The sequence below is a fragment of the Neoarius graeffei genome, chromosome 19 (assembly GCF_027579695.1).
Source record: "Neoarius graeffei isolate fNeoGra1 chromosome 19, fNeoGra1.pri, whole genome shotgun sequence".
NCBI lineage: Eukaryota > Metazoa > Chordata > Actinopteri > Siluriformes > Ariidae > Neoarius > Neoarius graeffei.
In genome coordinates, this window is record NC_083587.1 from 39,386,800 (window position 1) to 39,408,852 (window position 22,053).

The 22,053-nt window shown below is 39.6% G+C and overlaps 1 protein-coding gene across 1 annotated transcript in view; it reads right to left on the reverse strand.

The window, feature by feature from the left end:
- myripb (myosin VIIA and Rab interacting protein b) overlaps positions 1-22,053 on the reverse strand; it is a 97,548-nt gene continuing 75,495 nt past the window's right edge. Inside the window, exons 14-19 of the mRNA XM_060900059.1 lie at positions 14,248-14,436; positions 10,173-10,334; positions 9,207-9,290; positions 7,062-7,075; positions 6,426-6,484; positions 1-461 (exon numbers count right to left, since the gene is read on the reverse strand). Of these exons, the coding sequence (XP_060756042.1) occupies positions 424-461; positions 6,426-6,484; positions 7,062-7,075; positions 9,207-9,290; positions 10,173-10,334; positions 14,248-14,436 (546 nt within the window). The 3' untranslated portion in view covers positions 1-423. The remainder of the gene's footprint in view (positions 462-6,425; positions 6,485-7,061; positions 7,076-9,206; positions 9,291-10,172; positions 10,335-14,247; positions 14,437-22,053) is intronic.

Here is a 22,053-nt window from a genome sequence, read left to right on the forward strand (position 1 = left end):
CTGTGATGATTTGTAGAGGAGTGTAGACTCCTTTAAGGCAGAAAAAAACAGAGCAAGTCTCTGGGACATGGAGCACGGAAGTGTAATAAAACTCCATTGTTTCATTATGAATGTTCAGGTGCTCTGGATTGAAACTCAAGAGAGGAAGAGTTCACACCAAGAAAACATTGCAAATCCCAAAATGCTTCAGGCAGATGGGTGAGGGATGGAGTGGGAACTTAATTTATATGGAATCTCATAAAATCCCTCTTGTTCATTTGGATCTTTTTGTGAGACTGGAGGATAGCTGAGGAGCTGTATAGGAACAGATATATTTGGAACAAGGCACTGGGGTGGGCCTGGTGATCAGTTGGTGGAAATCATAAGGTGGAGCTAGATGAGGTTGAGGTTCACAGACCAGGATGGAGATTGTGTCTGTTATTGTCATGGCTCCAAAGATCTCGACTCTGCCTCTGACTTTTCTGGAGAGAAAGAAACTTGCTTTAGGACAGAGGTTTCCAACAGAACATTAGTTCCCAATCCCATGTCTGATGAAGATGGAAGTGGGAGAAGGATGCTATCGTGAATCAGATGTGATTCTGCTTTTAAGACTCTTTCATAAGCAAAAAGTGGGAAAAAAAACCCTCCATATGTATTGACTGCAAGTGTTATTACTCTTATACTTACAAAAATGATGAACAATAAATATCCTGCAGCTAAACTGGCAAACAACAAAAGTACATTATCGATCTTTGATACCTGTTAGGGTACACAATTTGCAAAGGAAACCTTTTGAATTGCATTGTGGGATTTTATGAGTGAACCACATCTTATCCACTGTGCTTTTGGATATGATTAATAATGAAAAATCTCCTAAAACAGTGCACTAGAACATCCGTAGGGTGGCTTCCACATTAAAAATAAAAAATAAAAATTACTAAAGGTGAATGATTCATGGTAAGCAGCCATCATCAGTGATAAACCCAAAGAGAAACAGCACTAATTAAAAGGGAGATCTTTAGAAAAAAACATAGAAGGGAAGGAGAAGAGAAAGTAAGGAGCATGAAAGAAAGAATACTATTGACATTCAGGCTCTCTAATGGACAGTGTGCTATTCACTCTGACATTTAGCTGCACGTCTTTTTACTTTTCCTACTCGTATTTCCTTCTATATTTATTTTTGTAATCAAGTTGTTTAATCTTATTTAGGGGAAAAAAACTCTTCTCTGATCAACATCAGTGTAATGGTAGGAGAAGGGGTCATTCTTCTCTGTACAAAGGAAAATGGTTGTTTCAGGGAGCTTAGTGGGGACAGACACACACATAGACACAGAAATACACTTCAAGACACGTAGACACATGGTTATTTTGATGATATGGTGAGGTGCAACATAGACGTGAAACAATAAAAAGAAGTTAAAGAACCATGTGTCTATACAGGATGGAACATTTAACTGAATTATGACTCAAATAAAACAGTCTTGGGTCTCTCTGTACTTTTCGGAATCAGCATATCAACTCATATTAGCACAGTCTCAAATGTTAGGCTTAATCAATAACACAATTCGTTGCATCACTGGTAAGATTCTGATGAAGACCTCACTATGAACTCAATTTATATACAGTCATGTGAAAAAAAAATAAGTACATCCTGTGGAAATTGTCAAGTTTTCTCAACATATTTAAAACAAGAAGAAGAAGCCTTTATTTGTCACATGCACACTCAAGCATAGTGAAAATCATCCTCTGCATTTAACCCATCTGTAGCAGTGAACAGATACATGCGCACACACACACACACACACACACACACACACACACACACACACACACACACACACACACACACACACACCCAGAGCAGTGGGCAGCTATGCTACAGAGGCCTGGGGAGCAGTTAGGGGTTAGGTGTCTTGCTCAAGGGCTCTTCAGCCCAAGGCCACCCCCATGTTAACCTAACCTGCATGTCTTTGGACTGTGGGGGAAACCGGAGCACCCGGAGGAAACCCACATAGACACAGGGAGAACATGCAAACTCCACACAGAAAGCCCCCCGTTGGCCACTGGGCTTGAACCCAGAACCTTCTTGCTGTGAGGTGACAGTGCTAACCACTACACCACCGCGCCACCCAACAAGCAAACATTTCACCCCTTTGATACAGTGTCTACAGATAATGGGGATATACTTGAACAAAACAAAAAGGAAAAATGAGCTCTTTCAATCATTTATTGAACAAAAATATCAATAGATGTACAGTGGTGCTTGAAAGTTTGTGAACCCTTTAGAATTTTCTATATTTCTGCATAAATATAACCTAAAACATCATCAGATTTTCACACAAGTCCTAAAAGTAGATAAAGAGAACCCAGTTAAACAAATGAGACAAAAATATTATACTTGGTCATTTATTTATTGAGGAAAATGATCCAATATTACATATCTGTGAGTGGCAAAAGTATGTGAACCTTTGCTTTCAGTATCTGGTGTGATCCCCTTGTGCAGCAATAACTGCATCTAAACGTTTCCGGTAACTGTTGATCAGTCCTGCACACCGGCTTGGAGGAATTTTAGCCCATTTCTCCGTACAGAACAGCTTCAACTCTGGTATGTTGGTGGGTTTCCTCACATGAACTGCTCACTTCAGGTCCTTCCACAACATTTTGATTGGATTAAGGTCAGGACTTTGACTTGGCCATTCCAAAACATTAACTTTATTCTTCTTTAACCATTCTTTGGTAGAACGACTTGTGTGCTTAGGGTTGTTGTCTTGCTGCATGACCCACCTTCTCTTAAGATTCAGTTCATGGACAGATGTCCTAACATTTTCCTTTAGAATTCACTGGTATAATCTAGAATTCATTGTTCCATCAATGATGGCAAGCCGTCCTGGCCCAGATGCAGCAAAACAGGCCCAAACCATGATACTACCACCACCATGTTTCACAGATGGGATAAGGTTCTTATGTTGGAATGCAGTGTTTTCCTTTCTCCAAACATAACGCTTCTCATTTAAACCAAAAAGTTATATTTTGGTCTCATCCGTCCACAAAACATTTTTCCAGTAGCCTTCTGGCTTGTCCACATGATTGTTAGCAAACTGCAGATGAGCAGCAATGTTCTTTTTGGAGAGCAGTGGCTTTCTCCTTGCAACCCTGCCATGCACACTATTGTTGTTCAGTGTTCTCCTGATGGTGGACTCATGAACATTAACATTAGCCAATGTGAGAGAGGCCTTCAGTTGCTTAGACGTTACCCTGGGGTCCTTTGTGACCTCGCCGACTATTACATGCCTTGTTCTTGGAGTGATCTCTGTTGGTCGACCACTCCTGGGGAGGGTAACAATGGTCTTAAATTTCCTCCATTTGTACACAATCTGTCTGACTGTGGATTGGTGGAGTCCAAACTCTCTAGAGATGGTTTTGTAACCTTTTCCAGCCTGATGAGCATGAACAATGCTTTTTCTGAGGTCCTCAGAACTCTCCTTTGTTCGTGCCATGATGCACTTCCACAAACATGTGTTGTGAAGATCAGACTTTGATAGATCCCTGTTCTTTAAATAAAACATGGTGCCCACTCACACCTGATTGTCATCCCATTGACTGAAAACACCTGACTCTAATTTTACCTTCAAATTAACTGCTAATCCTAGAGGTTCACATACTTTTGCCTCTCACAGATATGTAATATTGGATAATTTTCCTAAATAAATAAATAAATGACCAAGTATAATAGTTTTATCTCATTTGTTTAACTGGGTTCTCTTTATCTACTTTTAGGACTTGTGTGAGAATCTAATGTTGTTTTAGGTCATATTTATGCAGAAAAATAGAAAATTCTAAAGAGTTCACAAACTTTCAAGCACCACTGTAACTTCTTGTCGGCGCTTTGCATAATTGTCCACTAGTCTCTGAGATCAGCTTGCAGAAATTTTGAACACTTCTCCATGCAGAATTCCTTCAGTTCCAAGATGTTTGAGGGTTTTCTTCTATGTTCTGCTCTTTTCAAATCTCCCCACAACATTTCAATGGGGTTCAAATCTGGGCTTTGACTTGGCCATTCCATAACCTTCCATTTCTTCTTTTTGAGTCAGTCCTTGGTGGATTTGTAAGTGTGCTTAGGATCATTGTCTTGTTGAAAGGTCCACCTTTGATGCAACTTCAACTTTTGAACGGATGCCCTCACATTATCTTCAAGCACTCTTTGATATGATTCAGAATTCAGAGTTGAATCAATGATTGCAAGCTTCCCAGTCCCTGAGGCAGCGAAGCAACCCCAAACCATAACATTTCCACTACCATGCTTCACAGTTGGTATGAGGTTCTTCTTCTGAAAAGCCATATTTGGTCTGTGCCACACATGTACTCTTAATATGGCCAAACAACTCTCCATTTGATTCATCTGTCCAAAGCATGTTCTTCCAAAAGGCCTGGTCTTTGCCTATATGTTCATTGGCAAACTGTAGTCTTGCTTTAATGTTCCTTTTAGACAGCACAGGCTTTTTCCTGGCATACCTTCCATGCAGGTCAAATTTATCCGATTTCGTTTTGATTGCACATGTTTGCACTTTTACACCAACAGTTGCAAGAGTTACCTGCAGATCCAGTGATGAAATTTTGGGGTTCTTGCAGACTTCTTTTAGCAACAAACAATCTGCTCTTGGGCTGAATTTGCTGGGGACGGCCAGTCCTGGATAAATTGGCAGTTGTTTGAAATCTACGCCACTTGGAGATGATTTTCCTAACAGTGGAATGATTTATTTCTAATAATTTAGAAATCTTTTTAAATCCATTGCCAGATTCATAGGCATCCACAAACATTTTTTTTCTGAGGTCTTTAAAGAGCTCTTTAGATCTTGGCATGATGACACCACAAATTTCAACAGCAAAGAGAACACCAGACCCGAGATGTCAGGTTTAAATAAGATGGGTTCCACCTGCAGGAGGCTATAATAAATTGCACCTAATCTGGAACACCTGATTCTCATTTTATGGACTTGAAAGTATGATAAATGTGAGGGTATAGTACTTACTTTTTCCAGGGTGTCCTTACTCTTTTTGACTGATACATATTTTTTATTTAAATTATGAAAATGACTAGGGCGGCACAGTGGTGTAGTGGTTAGCATTGTTGCCTCACAGCAAGAAGGTCCTGGGTTTGAGCCCAGTGGCCGACAGGGGCCTTTCTGTGTGGAGTTTGCATGTTCTCCCCGTCTCTGCGTGGGTTTCCTCCGGGTGCTCTGGTTTCCCCCACAGTCCAAAAGGTAGATTAACTGGTGGCTCTAAATTGATCGTAGGTATGAATGTGAGTGTGAATGGTTGTTTGTCTCAATGTGTCAGCCCTGTGATAATCCAGTGACTTGTCCAGGGTGTACCCCGACTCTCGCCCATAGTCAGCTGGGATAGGCTCCAGCTTGCCCGTGACCCTGCACAGGATAAGTGGTTATGGATAATGGATGGATGGAAAATGACTATGACATGTCAATTTTATGTGTTGTTTGTTGGAGTATATCACTTTATCTGTAGCCATTATATGAAAGAAAATGAAACGTTTGCTTGTTTAAATATGTTGAGAAAAGTCTACATTTTCCTTGGGATGTACTTATTTTTCCATGCCTGTAAGAACCACCTATATAACAATCAGACAACGAAAAATGTATATTTCACATTGTGTCACTAAGCAAGCTTCCACAGATTTCATGTAACTATCATACTATGAAAAAGTCTTAGGTACCCTAATTTCTTTGAAATAGATGTTTTGTCTTAGATGTTCATTTTATGATTTCTCCATTTCTGGGTCATGTTAAAAAAATTCTACTTTAAACATTAGATTAAATTTCTAATATTTCTAAATAGTTTAAACATTATTTTTCTAACAAAAATTTAATATTATAAAAAATGTTTGTATGTCAGTAAATAAAGTAACATTATGTAATACACCATAAAAAAATGCTGTTGGATTTAACTTGCAAAAACAGACATTTGACAGACAAGATATCCAGAAGAACTGTAGCAGATTCTCCAAGATGCTCATAAACCATACCAGCAAATGTCCATTTAAAACTGTGCAAAGTGCACCTGAGACTACTGATGCATTTTTAAAGGCAAAGGGATGTCATGCCAAATATTGACTTTGTTTATTCCAGTGTACTGCTCGATATAGTAATTTTTAAAAATAGAAACATTTAAATATTAAATAATATGATTCTTAATGCATCTTTACAGCATTTTTTTTACATTAACTCTTGGCTAAATGCTTTACGTAATGATGTCATTTCCTGCAAAAACCTGTTGCTGGAGATTTTTTGCTCGATGGAACAATGAAAGACAAAAGGCCTGTAAATAATATCAGCATGTAATCAATATCAGTCATCATGAAATTGTACATTCCTGGAAATTTGCTGGCTGAACTACAATGAAGCTATGAAAATGCAGAAGAGGCAACGTACCTATGGAAGGTGGAGCGGGCAGCTTTCTTCTCTGCTGACGTGAGGAATCCAAAGTCTGAGTCTGATCAATATAAATTTAAGTTAAAATACAAACATGCATGCAAATATATCAAATGAATAACACTAAATTCCATATGGCCTGACATTTATGGAGTACCTGCTTCCTTACCACTAGAAAGAATTGGCCTCTGTGTGATTAAACCTATTATGTGTTTCAGATCTTAGCAAAACAAAGAAAGCCAGACTATATTCGAGGAAATTATAACATCAACAATGCCATTGCCAGATAATATAAATGCAAGATTTTAACCAAAAACACTACATTTGGAGCACAGATTGCATGTTTTTGTGGCATGTTTTTCAAAAGAGGGGTTTAATATTTTACACTCACATGCTGCACTTACTCTTTCGCTGTTTAGTCATTTTGTAGTTTTCACTTCTCTGTGAGCTTTGCATTTTAAGGAATTTTTTGCGACTAAATGTCAATCAACTGTACTGTGAACGCACTTAACGGTTGGTCTTTACCAACATACGTGTGTATGAAGGAAATGAGTGTGATCAAAATGTTATTGTAAATCTGGCAGGAATATTGATGCATTCATGAAAATGAGACTATACTAATTGGCCAGAATTTATGGTACAGGAATTTCCTGCAGTACAGTATTGGAAAAAAAGGCTCTAGTTTACAGCCTAATAACGTATTCAGTTTTTCCCTTAGAGGCAACCCATTTAATTGAGGATCCCCTTTAAGATAGGGATCCAAGTAGAACCCCTTGGAAACCGAGTACCCTTTTGATGCATTAACCTATATGAAGAATTAACCTATATGATTATAATGATTATAAAATAATAATTATTTCACGATAAAATGCATGTTTAACAAAGGCAGCTTTTCCCTTAATACTACATAAACATGTTAATACTAGAGCGGCGGCTACAATTATTGACAGTCCATAATTATCGACACCTTTTCAGATTTACCAGTAAAAAACAATCTTACAAAGGTGAGTTTCAGTTACAACAGTTATTATTGGTTAATTAATCAACCGGAAGACCCCCCCCCCCCCCCCCCCTCACCCTTTGATCTTGTCGTCTGATGACGCAGCTCATTACCCAAGATGGAATTTTTTTAGCACGATCAGCAATTTGAGGAAAACCCGGACATGATCATCGCAGGTAAGCATGGTGGAAAGATCATGGACACATTTTTACTTATCAAATTCACTGATATTTCATGATCTCCTTGTCGACACTTACTTTGTTTCTTACTCTTTCATTTGACAGTCGCTGTTTTGTATCTAAACGCGCATGAGAAGTCACGTGAGGTGTCGATAATAGTGATCACTTTCACCGGTGTCCACCATTATCGACACCCTGTGGAACTAAGTGACATTTACAACTGTTATGGATCGATCTTTGTGTAACATTGTTGAAGTAGATGAGGTACTTTAAACAAATAAAAGTGCTGTGATTTGTAACAATTTTGTTTTTCTGATTCATAACAGAATGGAATGCTTATAGAGTATTTGGAATCCTATTGCAATAAATAGAGTTAGACCAGAATTCAATTCCTAGCATATAAAAAATGACATGCTTGAAATATTCAGATTTTTCTGTTCCATTCAGAAAATATTTTTTTGCAGTTTGCTGTAAATATCTACCACATATTACAATATCAGTAGACATTTTATATTTTGGTTCGAGGAATGACATGTGACCTTTGACCTGGATTTTCATGTGGTTACAATGTGAATTGCCTGTTGACATTTATTGTTAAACTACAAAACTAGAAATTAATACAAACAACAATGAATGATTAACAAAATGTGATCTACGAAAATACTTAGAAAGTGGGTAGAAAGTGGAACAAAAGGATTTTGTGACAGGTTAAACATTATCAATTAATTTGTTTACAAACATTACAATTACTTCCTCATTTACGTAAGCACCGACATCAATATCTCATCTCATCTCATTATCTCTAGCCGCTTATCCTTCTACAGGGTCGCAGGCAAGCTGGAGCCTATCCCAGCTGACTATGGGCGAAAGGCGGGGTACACCCTGGACAAGTCGCCAGGTCATCACAGGGCTGACACATAGACACAGACAACCATTCACACTCACATTCACACCTACGGTCAATTTCGAGTCACCAGTTAACCTAACCTGCATGTCTTTGGACTGTGGGGGAAACCGGAGCACCCGGAGGAAACCCACGCGGACACGGGGAGAACATGCAAACTCCACACAGAAAGGCCCTCGCCGGCCCCGGGGCTCGAACCCAGGACCTTCTTGCTGTGAGGCGACAGCGCTAACCACTACACCACCGTGCCGCCCCGACATCAATATATTTATATAAAAGATATTCTGTACTAAATACAAGTCTATGTAAAACGAATTTTAAATAAAAACTGTTTTGTTAACTTAATACCACATACCAATTTTTTTTTTATTATAAATAATCATCTGGAGGTCGATAATTGTGGAACGGTGTCGATAATTGTGGAACGGTGTCGATAATTGTGGAATGGTGTCACATGATCTGACACGCTAAGTAATTGGGAATCAACTCATTTTTTTTCCAGTGGAAGTTTGAGTAATTATTCATGCACAATTTACATATTGAAAGTCTTTGCTACTTTTGCAATGGCCAAAAGATTGTTAAGGTGTCAATAACTGTAGCCGCTGCTCTACTAAACATAACAGAGTAATTAAATCCATAATGCTGAAAATATGATTTTTTGGCTCTTATAAAGAGAATGAAATATTAAAAAAACTCACCTTGAGCCTGGGAAATCGTGGGCACACTGACACATTCAGGCCAGCATTTTTAAGTGCTGATATTCTTGCTTCAATGTCTGAGATCTATAGAAAAAAAAAACAGCAAAGAGTGGAATCTATGTCTGGTTTTACAATAAGAATGATCTCACTACAAATGATGGTGTGAAAGAACATTGGAGCTCACACTGTTTCAGATTACCTCACCGATACCTCTATGTGTCAAGAATAGATTTTGATGGACTGTAATATTTACCACTCACATTATTTTTTATCGTAAGCCATTTTGATGTTCCATGTAAATGGGACTTCTATGTAGAAGCATTCGCACACGCTTGACAATGCAGCTTAAGGGCAGATGTTTAATCATGCATTCACGCAAGAAAGACACAAAGAACCAGGCATTCATTTTCTGTGTAAGTATGTGAGTTTCCAGCCTAAGCGGCAAGCAACATGGAGACCAAAAGGCAAGCAGCATCTTTATTGAAATGTTCTTGATTTTGTTAACTGCTGCTCACCTGATATTTTTTTTTAAGATGCTACCATCCGAATTTGGCATCAACTGAATCCATGGACACAACCTGTCTTTTATCAGCAGTTCTTTTACAACCCCAAATCAGAAAAAGTTGGGACGGTGTGGAAAATACAAATAAAAAAGAAATCAGTGATTTCTAAATTTATTCTGACTTGTATTTCGTTGCAGACAGTATCAACCCAAGATATTTCATGTTTTGTCTGGTCAAATTTGGTTAATTTGTAAATATACATCCATTCCTTCATTTCACGACTGCAGCACATTCCAAAAAAAATTGCGATAGGGTAAATTTAGGGCGAGTAATGAGGTGACTTTTTGACTAGATTGGTCAACAAGATCAAGGCGTGCACGCGCGCACACACACACACACACACACACACACACACACACACACACACACACACACACACACACACACACACACACACACACACCTGTAGCTCAGACTGCTGCACTTGAGCAGCCGCATTGGCCACCTGATCCTCCAGGAAGGCCAATTCTGTTTCAGTCGTGGAACTGCTGATGCTGCGAGCGCAGTCCTCCAGATCACTCAGTGCCCCCTCCAGGCCATACACAGTTCCTGCAGCCAAGTATACCTAACACACACACACACACACACTTAATCACAGATTAACACTTGCACTTTGTACTTAATGGCTTGCACACTTGCAAGTATTGTACACAACACAGAATAGTAACATGCTACGCTAACATATCCAGAACCAGACAATATGCTGCAAACATGACATATCTAATGCTGGGAGATGCTAACAGACAAAGACCAGCTAGTCAACTAAATTAATCTTACAAAACTTAAATGGGGCGGCATGGTGGTGTAGTGGTTAGCACTGTCGCCTCACAGCAAGAAGGTTCTGGGTTCGAGCCCAGTGGCCGACAGGGGCGTTTCTGTGTGGAGTTTGCATATTCTCCCAGTGTCTGTGTGGGTTTCCTCCGGATGCTCCGGTTTCCCCCACAGTCCAAAGACATGCAGGTTAGACTAATTGGTGGCTCTAAATTGACCGTAGGTGTGAATGTGAAAGAATGTGAATGGTTGTGTGTCTCTATGTGTCAGCCCTGCGATGATCTGGTGACTTGTCCAGGGTGTACCCCGCCTCTTGCCCATAGTCAACTGGGATAGGCTCTAGCTTGCTTGTGACCCTGCAGAGGATAAGCAGTTACAGAGAATGGATGGATGGAAACTTGGATGTCCATGACATAAAAATTGGTTGGCAAGCTAGCCAACAAAGGTAGACAGCAAGCGATGCAAGAGCACTTATTACCATTACCAACGTCCAACAGTTATCTAGCAAGTGCCATAAAGCATTATGCAGTTCTTGCAAGAGCTATCTAGGATGCACCAATAGAGTTGCATAGTGCGAAAACTAGCGAACCAGGCATGGAGACAAGATGGAAGACAAGCCATTCTCCCTGTTAGAAGTCAATGGAGCATCAAAATGATTTTGTAGCTTATATTTTAAGGTAAAATCCAGACATAACGCTGCTTTAACCTCTTGCTAACAGCCTGGTTTACCTGCTGGTTATGATTAATTTTGTTTGGGGAACAAATAATTTGTTTGCGTATTTTTCAGCCCAGATCATCAAGTACTTTTTACTTTCATTCATACTTTTGCTTGCAATCTCAAAATTTGGATTTCTTTTTTTAAATTTATCAAAAAGATGACTATATATCCATTGCATTATGACGACAGAATCAGCATTTTAAGAGAGATACTGTGTCCTTTTCTCAATCATAATTCTTAAAATAATTTTGAATTTTGAATTGTTCTTTCTCTCCTTAGCCCAGGTAAGATGCTCCTGTCATTGTCTCTGGTTCGAATGGCTTGATATGAGGAATGCGATAGTTGTAGCCCCTTTCCTGAAGAAGTCTGTGCGTGGTGGCTCTTGATGCTCTGACACCAGCCTCCAGTCACTCCTTGTGAAGCTCTCCCAAGTTCATGAATCGACTTTTCTTGACAATCCTCTCAAGGCTGCGGTCATCCCTGTTGCTTGTGCACCTTTTCCAGCCAGCATTTTCAGCAATGACCTTCTGTGCCTTACCCTCCTTGTGGAGGGTGTCGATGATTGTCTTCTGGACAACTGTCAAGTCAGCAGTCTTCCCCGTGATTGTGGCTGCGTGTACTGAATTAGACCGACTGTATTTATACTGTTTTACCCAAACTCAAAATGAAATATTCTCACAATTTGAGATACTGGATTTCTGGTTTTCATGAGCTATAAGCCTTGTTCATCAAAATTAAAACAAAAAAGCCTTGAAATATTTCACTTTACCTGTAATGACTATAGAATATATGAAAGTTTACCTTTTTGAATTAAATTACGAAAAAAGTGAACTTGTTCATGATATTCCACTATTTTGAGATGCACTACAGTAGTACGTCATTGTCTATCGATGGCCATTGTGTACAGGTGTGCACCTGTGCTAAATACCAATGTTCTTGTGTGAACAGGTGGTTCTTATGCACAAATTTAGAACTTGTTGTACATATGCTTTGATAAATAAGACCCCAGAAAGTGTATCATGTCAAAAAATATATATATTTTTTAAAATAGATGATGCAAGCCTTTTTGAGGCTTAATGGGAACGTGCTTCTTGAATTTAAATAAATGACTTCTGCATTCTGACAAGCCTAATAAATATAGATTAGTTAACTGAAGTTACTGTATATACTTATTATCCATAGAGTTAATTGATATTATATACCTACTATATGATAGTTAAGTTAAACAAGCATTGATAGACTTTGTTATACATATACAATGGGGCAAAAAAGTATTTAGTCAGCCACCAATTGTGCAAGTTCTCCCACTTAAAAAGATGAGAGAGGCCTGTAATTTTCATCATAGGCACACTTCAACTATGAGAGACAGAATGGGGGGAAAGAATCCAGGAAATCACATTGTAGGATTTTTAATGAATTAATTGGTAAATTCCTTGGTAAAATAAGTATTTGGTCACCTACAAACAAGCAAGATTTCTGGCTCTCACAGACCTGTAACTTCTTCTTTAAGAGGCTCCTCTGTCCTCCACTCGTTACCTGTATTAATGGCACCTGTTTGAACTCGTTATCAGTATAAAAGACACCTGTCCACAACCTCAAACAGTCACACTCCAAACTCCACTATGGCCAAGACCAAATAGCTGTCAAAGGACACCAGAAACAAAATTGTAGACCTGCACCAGGCTGGGAAGACTGAATCTGCAATAGGTAAGCAGCTTGGTGTGAAGAAATCAACTGTGGGAGCAATTATTAGAAAATGAAAGACATACAAGACCACTGATAATCTCCCTCGATCTGGGGCTCCATGCAAGATCTCACCCCGTGGGGTCAAAATGATCAAAAGAACGGTGAGCAAAAATCCCAGAACCACATGGGGGGGACCTAGTGAATGACCTGCAGAGAGCTGGGACCAAAGTAACAAAGGCTACCATCAGTAACACACTACGCCGCCAGGGACTCAAATCCTGCAGTGCCAGACGTGTCCCCCTGCTTAAGCCAGTACATGTCCAGGCCCGTCTGAAGTTTGCTAGAGAGCATTTGGATGATCCAGAAGAGGATTGGGAGAATGTCATATGGTCAGATGAAACCAAAATAGAACTTTTTGGTAAAAACTCAACTTGTCATGTTTGGAGGAGAAAGAATGCTGAGTTGCATCCAAAGAACACCATACCTACTGTGAAGCATGGGGGTGGAAACATCATGCTTTGGGGCTGTTTTTCTGCAAAGGGACCAGGACGACTGATCCGTGTAAAGGAAAGAATGAATGGGGCCATGTATCGTGAGATTTTGAGTGAAAACCTCCTTCCATCAGCAAGGGCATTGAAGATGAAACGTGGCTGGGTCTTTCAGCATGACAATGATCCCAAACACACCGCCTGGGCAATGAAGGAGTGGCTTCGTAAGAAGCATATCAAGGTCCTGGAGTGGCCTAGCCAGTCTCCAGATCTCAACCCCATAGAAAATCTTTGGAGGGAGTTGAAAGTCCGTGTTGCCCAGCGACAGCCCCAAAACATCACTGCTCTAGAGGAGATCTGCATGGAGGAATGGGCCAAAATACCAGCAACTGTGTGTGAAAACCTTGTGAAGACTTACAGAAAACGTTTGACCTCTGTCATTGCCAACAAAGGGTATATAACAAAGTATTGAGATGAACTTTTGTTATTGACCAAATACTTATTTTCCACCATAATTTGCAAATAAATTCTTTAAAAATCAGACAATGTGATTTTCTGGATTTTTTTTCCTCATTCCGTCTCTCATAGTTGAGGTATACCTATGATGAAAATCACAGGCCTCTCTCATCTTTTTAAGTGGGAGAACTTGCACAATTGGTGACTGACTAAATACTTTTTTGCCCCATTGTATCTTGATTTACCATGACAAAGTGAGGGCACCACATCAGCACATCTTTCAAGTGGAGAGAGCACAGAAGAAACATGGTTTGTTTTTTTAAGTTTACTTATTTCACTGTAGATGACTTTGACCTTACATTCTCTTCCATCTTGGTAAGATCCTGGTCCAGTTTTCTGCTGTCTGATCCAGAAGAGAGTGGTGTCCCAGTTGGGGACTCGTGGGGGTCATGACCTTTGCCTTCAGCTTCTCCGATTAATTCCTCTGTGGCATTTAGGACCTTCAGAACCTCTGTGGTGATGCTGCATAGGGAAGCGGCTGGATACTTCTATCACACACACACACACACACACACACACACACACACACACAAAATGGTAGTTTATCATTTACACATACACACCATACGTTAAGAAATTCATACAGTCAAAAAAATTTAAAGTCCCTCTCATGCCAGAATCTGGTCTAACCAGGCAGTCTCCTGTCCCAGTACTAACCAACTCTTTAAGGAGTATGGGTGTGGTGCCGATCTCCATTTCTATAGCCCTTGGCCTCTCGCCTATACAGCTAGGGTTACAGTGGGGGGCTAGTCCTCTGGTAACCACAAGAGTTTGGCTTCCCCACTCGCACCTGTATTCCAGTGTGCCTTGCCAGATGGTAGTAGGCACCATTTTTATGATGGTCTATGGCATGACTCGACTGTGAGTAGAACTCACGATCAAGAGGCGGACACGCTAACCACTAGGCCAGCTCGCTGTAAATTCATACAGTACCAGTCAAATTTTGTACGCACCTTCAAATTAAATGTTTTTCTTTATTTTTATGAAATAAAAGTCACTTCATGTCTTAAAGTAATGATGGATGTCGTTTCTCTTTTGAGCGGTTCTTGACATAATATGGATTACTACAGTTATAGAATAGGGCGATATACTGCATTTTTAAAAATTATTTACTATTCGATCTCAAACACATTAAGACGGCAAAAAACTCATTTACTAATTACCTTTTGACGAGGTGCACCTCTTAATTGAAAAGCATTCCAGGTGACTACCTCATGAAGCTGGTTAAGATAATGCCAATAGTGTCCATAATCCATAATTCTATATATGCCCCATATATTATTTCATAGTTTTGATGTCTTCACTATTGTTCTACAATGGAGAAAATAGTCACAATAAAAAAAAACAAACCTATGAATGAGTTGGTGTTACCAAACTTTTGACTGGTACTGTATCTCTTCATGCACACTCTTAAACCATAAAAAACTAAAATGTCATTCCTAAGCCCACAACCACAAGTACTGAACAGGCAGACTGTTAGGACTCTCACTCATTCATACAAACACTTGCACAACACACAAAAATGTTCATTCACACTCATTGCTCTTCATGCGTGACCTACGGGCTTCAGTGAGGACAAAGAGGTTTGTAAACACACAAAAAGGGGATGAACAAAGCTTCACAGGAGCTCACACTTTTAGTGATACAGTGGGAAGGAGCACAAGAATATCAGTCCCATGAATGAATAAACACACAAATTCAGGTATGCGTGCAAAGAAGCAGTACGTCGGTATTGACCCCTCACTTCACACGTATACTGTACATCAATAACACACAAATACCGGTAAGTGCTGCCCACATTATCCTCAGAAGTCTCTGAATGTGTGTATCAAGGGGCAGAGTCATCCTGTGCTCCTTTCAACAGGCACCAAGACTTCCCAATGCACATTAAAGTCGTTAGCTTTGATTAATCCAACAATAATCAGTGGTCCATTAAAAAAGTGACTAAGACAGATGGTGAGTGACATGATGTTGATGATCACTTCAGATGTGGGTGAAAGGCAGAGACGCAGAGATGTATGATGCAACCCAGTGATCAGTTAATGGTAGCCTGAAGCTTTGATCCATGGAAGAAATGAAGCCTTCTCAAAGGACCAGAGTAGAGTTACTGTATGAAAGTAAATGTGCTCATGTGTTTTTCTGTATTCATGTCAAAAAAAGATCTCTGGAGGCACACTTGTGAATAAAAGCAGCCTCTCCTTTCAGCTGATATTTTTTACCATCTCCATAAAGCCAGAAATGGTGTACCACTGTTGACTCAGCCAAAAAGACACATGCAGAAATATATACAAAAGCACACATACAGTACTGTATGTATAACAAATGTGCTCCCTTTGAATTGGCTGACAGATTTAATTTATGATGAACATGGTAACGTTATACTAACAAACATTATTTCCAAAATTTGTTAACCAAATTAACAAGCCAAGAACTTCCCCATTAATAAACCATGAGTTTATAGACCAATGAGTATTTTTCATAGAATGCTGCTTAGTTACCTCTCACCACTTCCTCTCCCTCAGCATTTTCTCCCTCTAATATGCTACTTTCCTCACCAACTAGTGTGGAAACAAATTGCTGATTTGAGTATTGCGTTACTTGCCATTTCAACCCGCCTCCTCAGCATCTGCAGGTGATGCTTGACTACACCCCTGTTGCCACAAATGATAACTACTTTGGATTAGTTTGTCATTATGACAATGTTGCAAGCGAGGCACTGAGACACAATGCAGTTTCTATTATCCTTTTTACTGCCAGTACCAAGTCAGTGCCCTGGCCCATAACTGGTCATGTCACTTGTGAAATGCATTTCTTCCTCTACTGCTAACCCCTACATCACAGGCCTTGTATTACCTCACAGGATCATGCATATGTTTTTTTTTTTCCACTTCTAACATGCCACCTTCCAGTGAAGACAGTATGCAGGTTTACAGAAAGTAAATTTTGCATTTCATTTGGAAATCAAGGTCCTAGAGTCTGGAGGAAGAGTAGAAAGGTACAGAATCCAAGGTGTTTGAAGTCCACTGTGAAGTTTCCACAGTTTGTGATGATTTGGGGTGCCATGTCATCTGCTGGTGTTGGTCCACTGTGTTTTATCAAGTCCAAAGTCAACACACCCATCTACCAGCTGTCTACCAGGAGATTTCAGAGCACTTCATGCTTCCATCTGCTGACAAGCTTTATGGAGATGCCGATTTCCTTTTCCAGCAGGACTTAGTACCTGCTTACAGTACCAAAACTACTATCAAATGGCTTGCTGACCATGATACTACTGTGCTTGATTGGCCAGCCAACTCGCCTGACCTGAGCTCAAGAGAGAATCTATGGGCTATTGTCAAGAGGAAGATGAGAAAAACCAAATCCAAAAATACAGACGAGCTGAAGGTCGCTATCAAAGCAACATGGGCTTCAATAACACCTCAGCAGTGCCACAGGCTGATCACCTCCATGCCATGTTGCATTGATGCAGTAATTCGTGGTAAAGGAGCCCCAACCAAATACTGAGTATATAAATGAACATCCTTTTCAAGTGCCAGACATTTCTGTATTGTAAATTATTTTTGATTGATCTGAGGAAATATTCTAATAATTTGAGAGACTGGATTTCTGGTTTTCATGAGCTATAAGCCATAATCATCAAAATTAAAACAAAAAAGGCTTGAAATATTTCAGTTTTCGTGTAATTAATATAGAATATATGAAAGTTTACCCTTTTGAATTAAATTATGAAAGAAATTAACTTTTTCACGATATTATAACTGTTTGAAATGCACTAGTAATGGGCTTCTCAAACAACAATCTTTTTATTGGCCGATTAAAGTCTAGCCACATCAGCCTAATAATGAATATCCACAGATATTTCTGTTCAGATCCTTCACATAAGGTCGAATCAATTGGCAAAGTATAAAATACAATAGTATAAAAAAGCAGAAAGTCTATAATGTAGGTCTGAAAGTGTTAATTTATTAATCTATGCCACAGATTTTCAACCTTTTTGGGGCTAAGGCACATCAAAGATCAAGCCAGAATGTCAAGACGCGCCAACTTAAAGTTGGTTATCGTTTGTGAAGAATGTCACACATTATGATATGCTATACATCATCCACGAGATTTGACCCATATTGCACTACAGTCCTCAATAATCATCAGATGATAGTTAAATCAGACAGGTAATCATGTAATTAAAAATGCCTTGAAGTACATCAGAGCAAGGATTTTTCTGACAGTGAGGCATCACGAAGAGCAACTAAAATAAATAAAAGGCAGCTGTGAAAGAAATCTCTCTATTCTGCCAACTCAAAATGTACGGTAAAAGTCAGCAACTGTGATTATGCAACGCATCTTAGAAACTGTGTTGATGGGTAGTGAACTAATGTGTCGAAAGTGTGTGGAAGAAGGAATTACGAGGTGAAGATCTCAGCTTCCCATGAAATCTCCTGTACATTGCATACATCTAGGATATGCTGATTCACTTTACGACAGGATGCATATTGTAAACAATTAGTTCAATTAGAATAAAACAGAAATATCAAGTAAGATGAGTATAAATTGAACCAACCTTACGGTATACCTTAATAATCCTAAACCAACATGCCTGCTTTGCATTTGCTTGTGCTCCTGAGAGAATGGGAAACATGAAGAATAGCTTGCCAAACCCAAAAAGATGGCCCACCTGTACAGACACCTGGACGAACAGCTTTCCAGACACAGTTAATCACCTGCATTCCCTACCGGTCCTCTTCAAAATCACCAGTACTCCGTCTGTTCTTGCCTCTGGGTCGTTTCAGAGGGTGGCTGATGATCATTACCTTCATTATCCATTCACAAATGTGAATCACTGATACTTGAATTTAAGAGAATTGCATTGACCTGATTTTTGATGGCTTGACTGCAGGCTTGTAGTACTCGAGTCCAGGACTCGGACTCAAGTCCGACTTGTGCCCTAGTTTTAAAGACTCATGACTTGACTTGGACTTGAACACTGATGACTTGGACTTGGACTCAGACTCGTGCATTAACTGCATTCGGACTCATAACCTGGAGACAAAGACTCAGATTTTTTCTTTGTTTTTGGAACATGCCATAATAATTTGGCACAAGATATCTAGATCTACATTAATCTTTATACTAATTTCTTGCAAGAGAATGCACATTCACCTGTTCATACATCATGTTCAGGAACAAACTAACATTAATGGCACTAAAATGCCTGGAGAGAAGCCCCTAGGATTGTCCGCTTTGCTTATACTGACTTCTCATCGAGGTGACGACAGGGACAACCTCAAACTTCAATCGTCATTTGGCAAGACTACACCCAGAGAAGTAAGGACATGCTACAGTATGTTCATTGCCCTGTTGATAGCGGCGCTTGCTGAGCGATGAACTAGCTAGTGTTAATCCTGTCTCATGTTATTTGTCTTGTTGATAGTGGGGCATGGTGGTGTAGTGGTTAGCACTGTCACCTCACAACAAGAAGGTCCTGGGTATGAACCCAACAGCCAACAAGGGCCTTTCTGTGTTTCTTCCGGGTGCTCCGGTTTCCCCCACAGTTCAAAGACATGCAGCTAATTGGTAGCTCTAAATTGACCACGAGTGTGAATGGTTGTTTGTCTCTATGTGTCAGCCCTGTGATGACCTGGCAACTTGTCCAGGGTGTACCCTGTCTCTCGCCCATAGTCCAGCTTGTCCGCGACCCTGCACAGGATAAGCGGCTACAGATAATGGATGGACTTGAGACTGGACTCAGACTTGAGGTTTAGTGACTTGACTACAACAGTGCTTGACCATACGATGTCCGTCCATCCGTATTTGTACCACCACAGGGAACCCGATCATAAGTGCAAAGCAATGTTTCTCATAAACATGTGACACCACCCAACAAAATTTGTATCTTTATTTACCTAAGATAGATGAGTTTTTAATCCAGTGCTTATTTTTAATTTGCTTTTTAAAAAATACTGTGGGATTATTTACAGAATATATTCACGAAAGATTCATATAAAACTAGTTAAAACAGTTTTATTAGTCCACCAGCTTGTTGGACAATTGACAGTTTGTCATGTAAGGGTGACAGATGGCTGTAAGTGCAGGAAGAGTTTTATTGAAAATACACTAGCAAACAGATCCTAAACGGAGACAAAGGCAGAGTTGAAAAACAGGCAGTGGTTGAATGGCTGTGCACTCCTATTATTCTATTCAGGTTGATTTTGTGCCCTTGCAAATATTTTGCTCATACACTCATCAGGAGCTCTGCTTTTAGGCACTGACTAAGTATTTATATTAGAGAGTACTTTGGAAGTCATGATGAGTGATTACTAATGCAGTTTTAATAACAGGCTACTCAGAATGAGTTCAAGTGTGGACACTGGAACATGCAGTTTGTTGCACCTTTTCCTCAATACTGCATTTTTATTAATAAATCTCCACATATCAAACCTGTCTTTATACATAGGCCCAGCACACGTCATTTGGTATATTTACTTTTTTGGGTTTATGTCATACATAGAAACTAATGCCTTCCTTTGAGGCAATTTATAATATAGCTACGCTCTCCCTCTGCATTTATTTTCAAAATCAGAGTCTAATTTATAGCATGAATGGATTTTAATGACATTCACATGGTAAATGCAGAAGTCCATGTTCCACGTTTTCCCAACAGCCAAAATACATAATAGTTGCGACTCTGTTTTAAATAAATCACGCCCCTTTCACGAGTCTGCCTTCATTCAGAAGTTAAGCGCTATGGGCGTGACTGGAGCAGGTAGCGGAGCATACATGGAACTAAAATGTTTGTAACTGGAAGCGCGCAAAAAAGGACTTATGCACGAATGGGAGAATCGTGCCCTCTAAGTTTAAACTTTAACAGTCCCATGACCCTTTGTGCTCGCAACATGGAACTGGCAGCAATTAGAGCGAACACCTTTTCTGGTCGCTACAATAATAATTCTCCTCCCAGGACCTTTTTTTATTTTCAGAATCAAACTGAGATGGGTCTAAAGACAATTTAGATAAGTTTTTTTTTTAAATTGTAAATAAGTGACCACCTATCAAGGTTTTAAGAAGCAGTATCAGTAAGAATCAGTGCCACTGGTGTATTTAAAGATACTATTTCATGACCCTGTTTAAAAACACATAGCGTTCCTCAAAATCAGTGGCGAACAGTTATTATTAGAGCTGGGACGTCAGACACACCAAAAAAGCAACAAGGCAAAAGATTTTGCAAGGGATTAGTGGCAGGGTGCCAGGTAGCTCTGTTTTGTGTCATTGTTGATGTTGATTTTAAAAGTAACTAAGTAAATTACATAAGGAAATGAATACTTAAGTATGAATGAAAAATACTGTGGCAAGCGTGCATGGGAGAAGAGTCTGGAGACAGAAATCTTAGTTTCTCGGTCGTTAGCCTGTGCTACTTGCTCTCGATAGCACTGGCTTGACCGCTTTTTTAGCATTCGATAACATTACTGATGTATACTACACCGGCTGGAAGGTGACTGCACTGCTGCGCTAATGGCACCGACTCGCGGTTAAGCTTATGTTGGCCTTCCAAAAGGCTGAGGGCAATACATTTTTGGTCCCTCCTACTCAAAATCAAAATCTGATTGGTTAATTCATGTAACTTCCTACATAAACATACACTGCCATGGCCTTCTGTCCCGACAATGAAGTCCTAATCAATGAGTGAGCTAGCTCTAAACTCTCTCTCAGCCTAGAAACAACAAAAAAACAAATCTCATTGGATAACTCGATTTTAATGTTTTCAGGACAGTAACTCTTTTGTTTCTGAAGCAAATGTGATAGAAAGTGAGGCCAAATTAGAAGAGAATAATTATAATGAAATTATGAAATAATGACAGCAATTAAAGAATGAAAGAAATTAAATATAACAATTGAAACGCTGATATGTTTAAGAAGAAGAAGAAGACACCTTTGTCACATGCACACTCAAGCACAATGAAATTCGTCCTCTGTATTTAACCCATCTGAAGCAGTGAATGCACACACACAAGCGAGCAATGAGCACGCACACATACCCAGAGCAGTGAGCAGCTATACTACAGTGCCTGGGGAGCAGTTGGGGATTAGGTGCCTTGCTCAACAAGGGCACT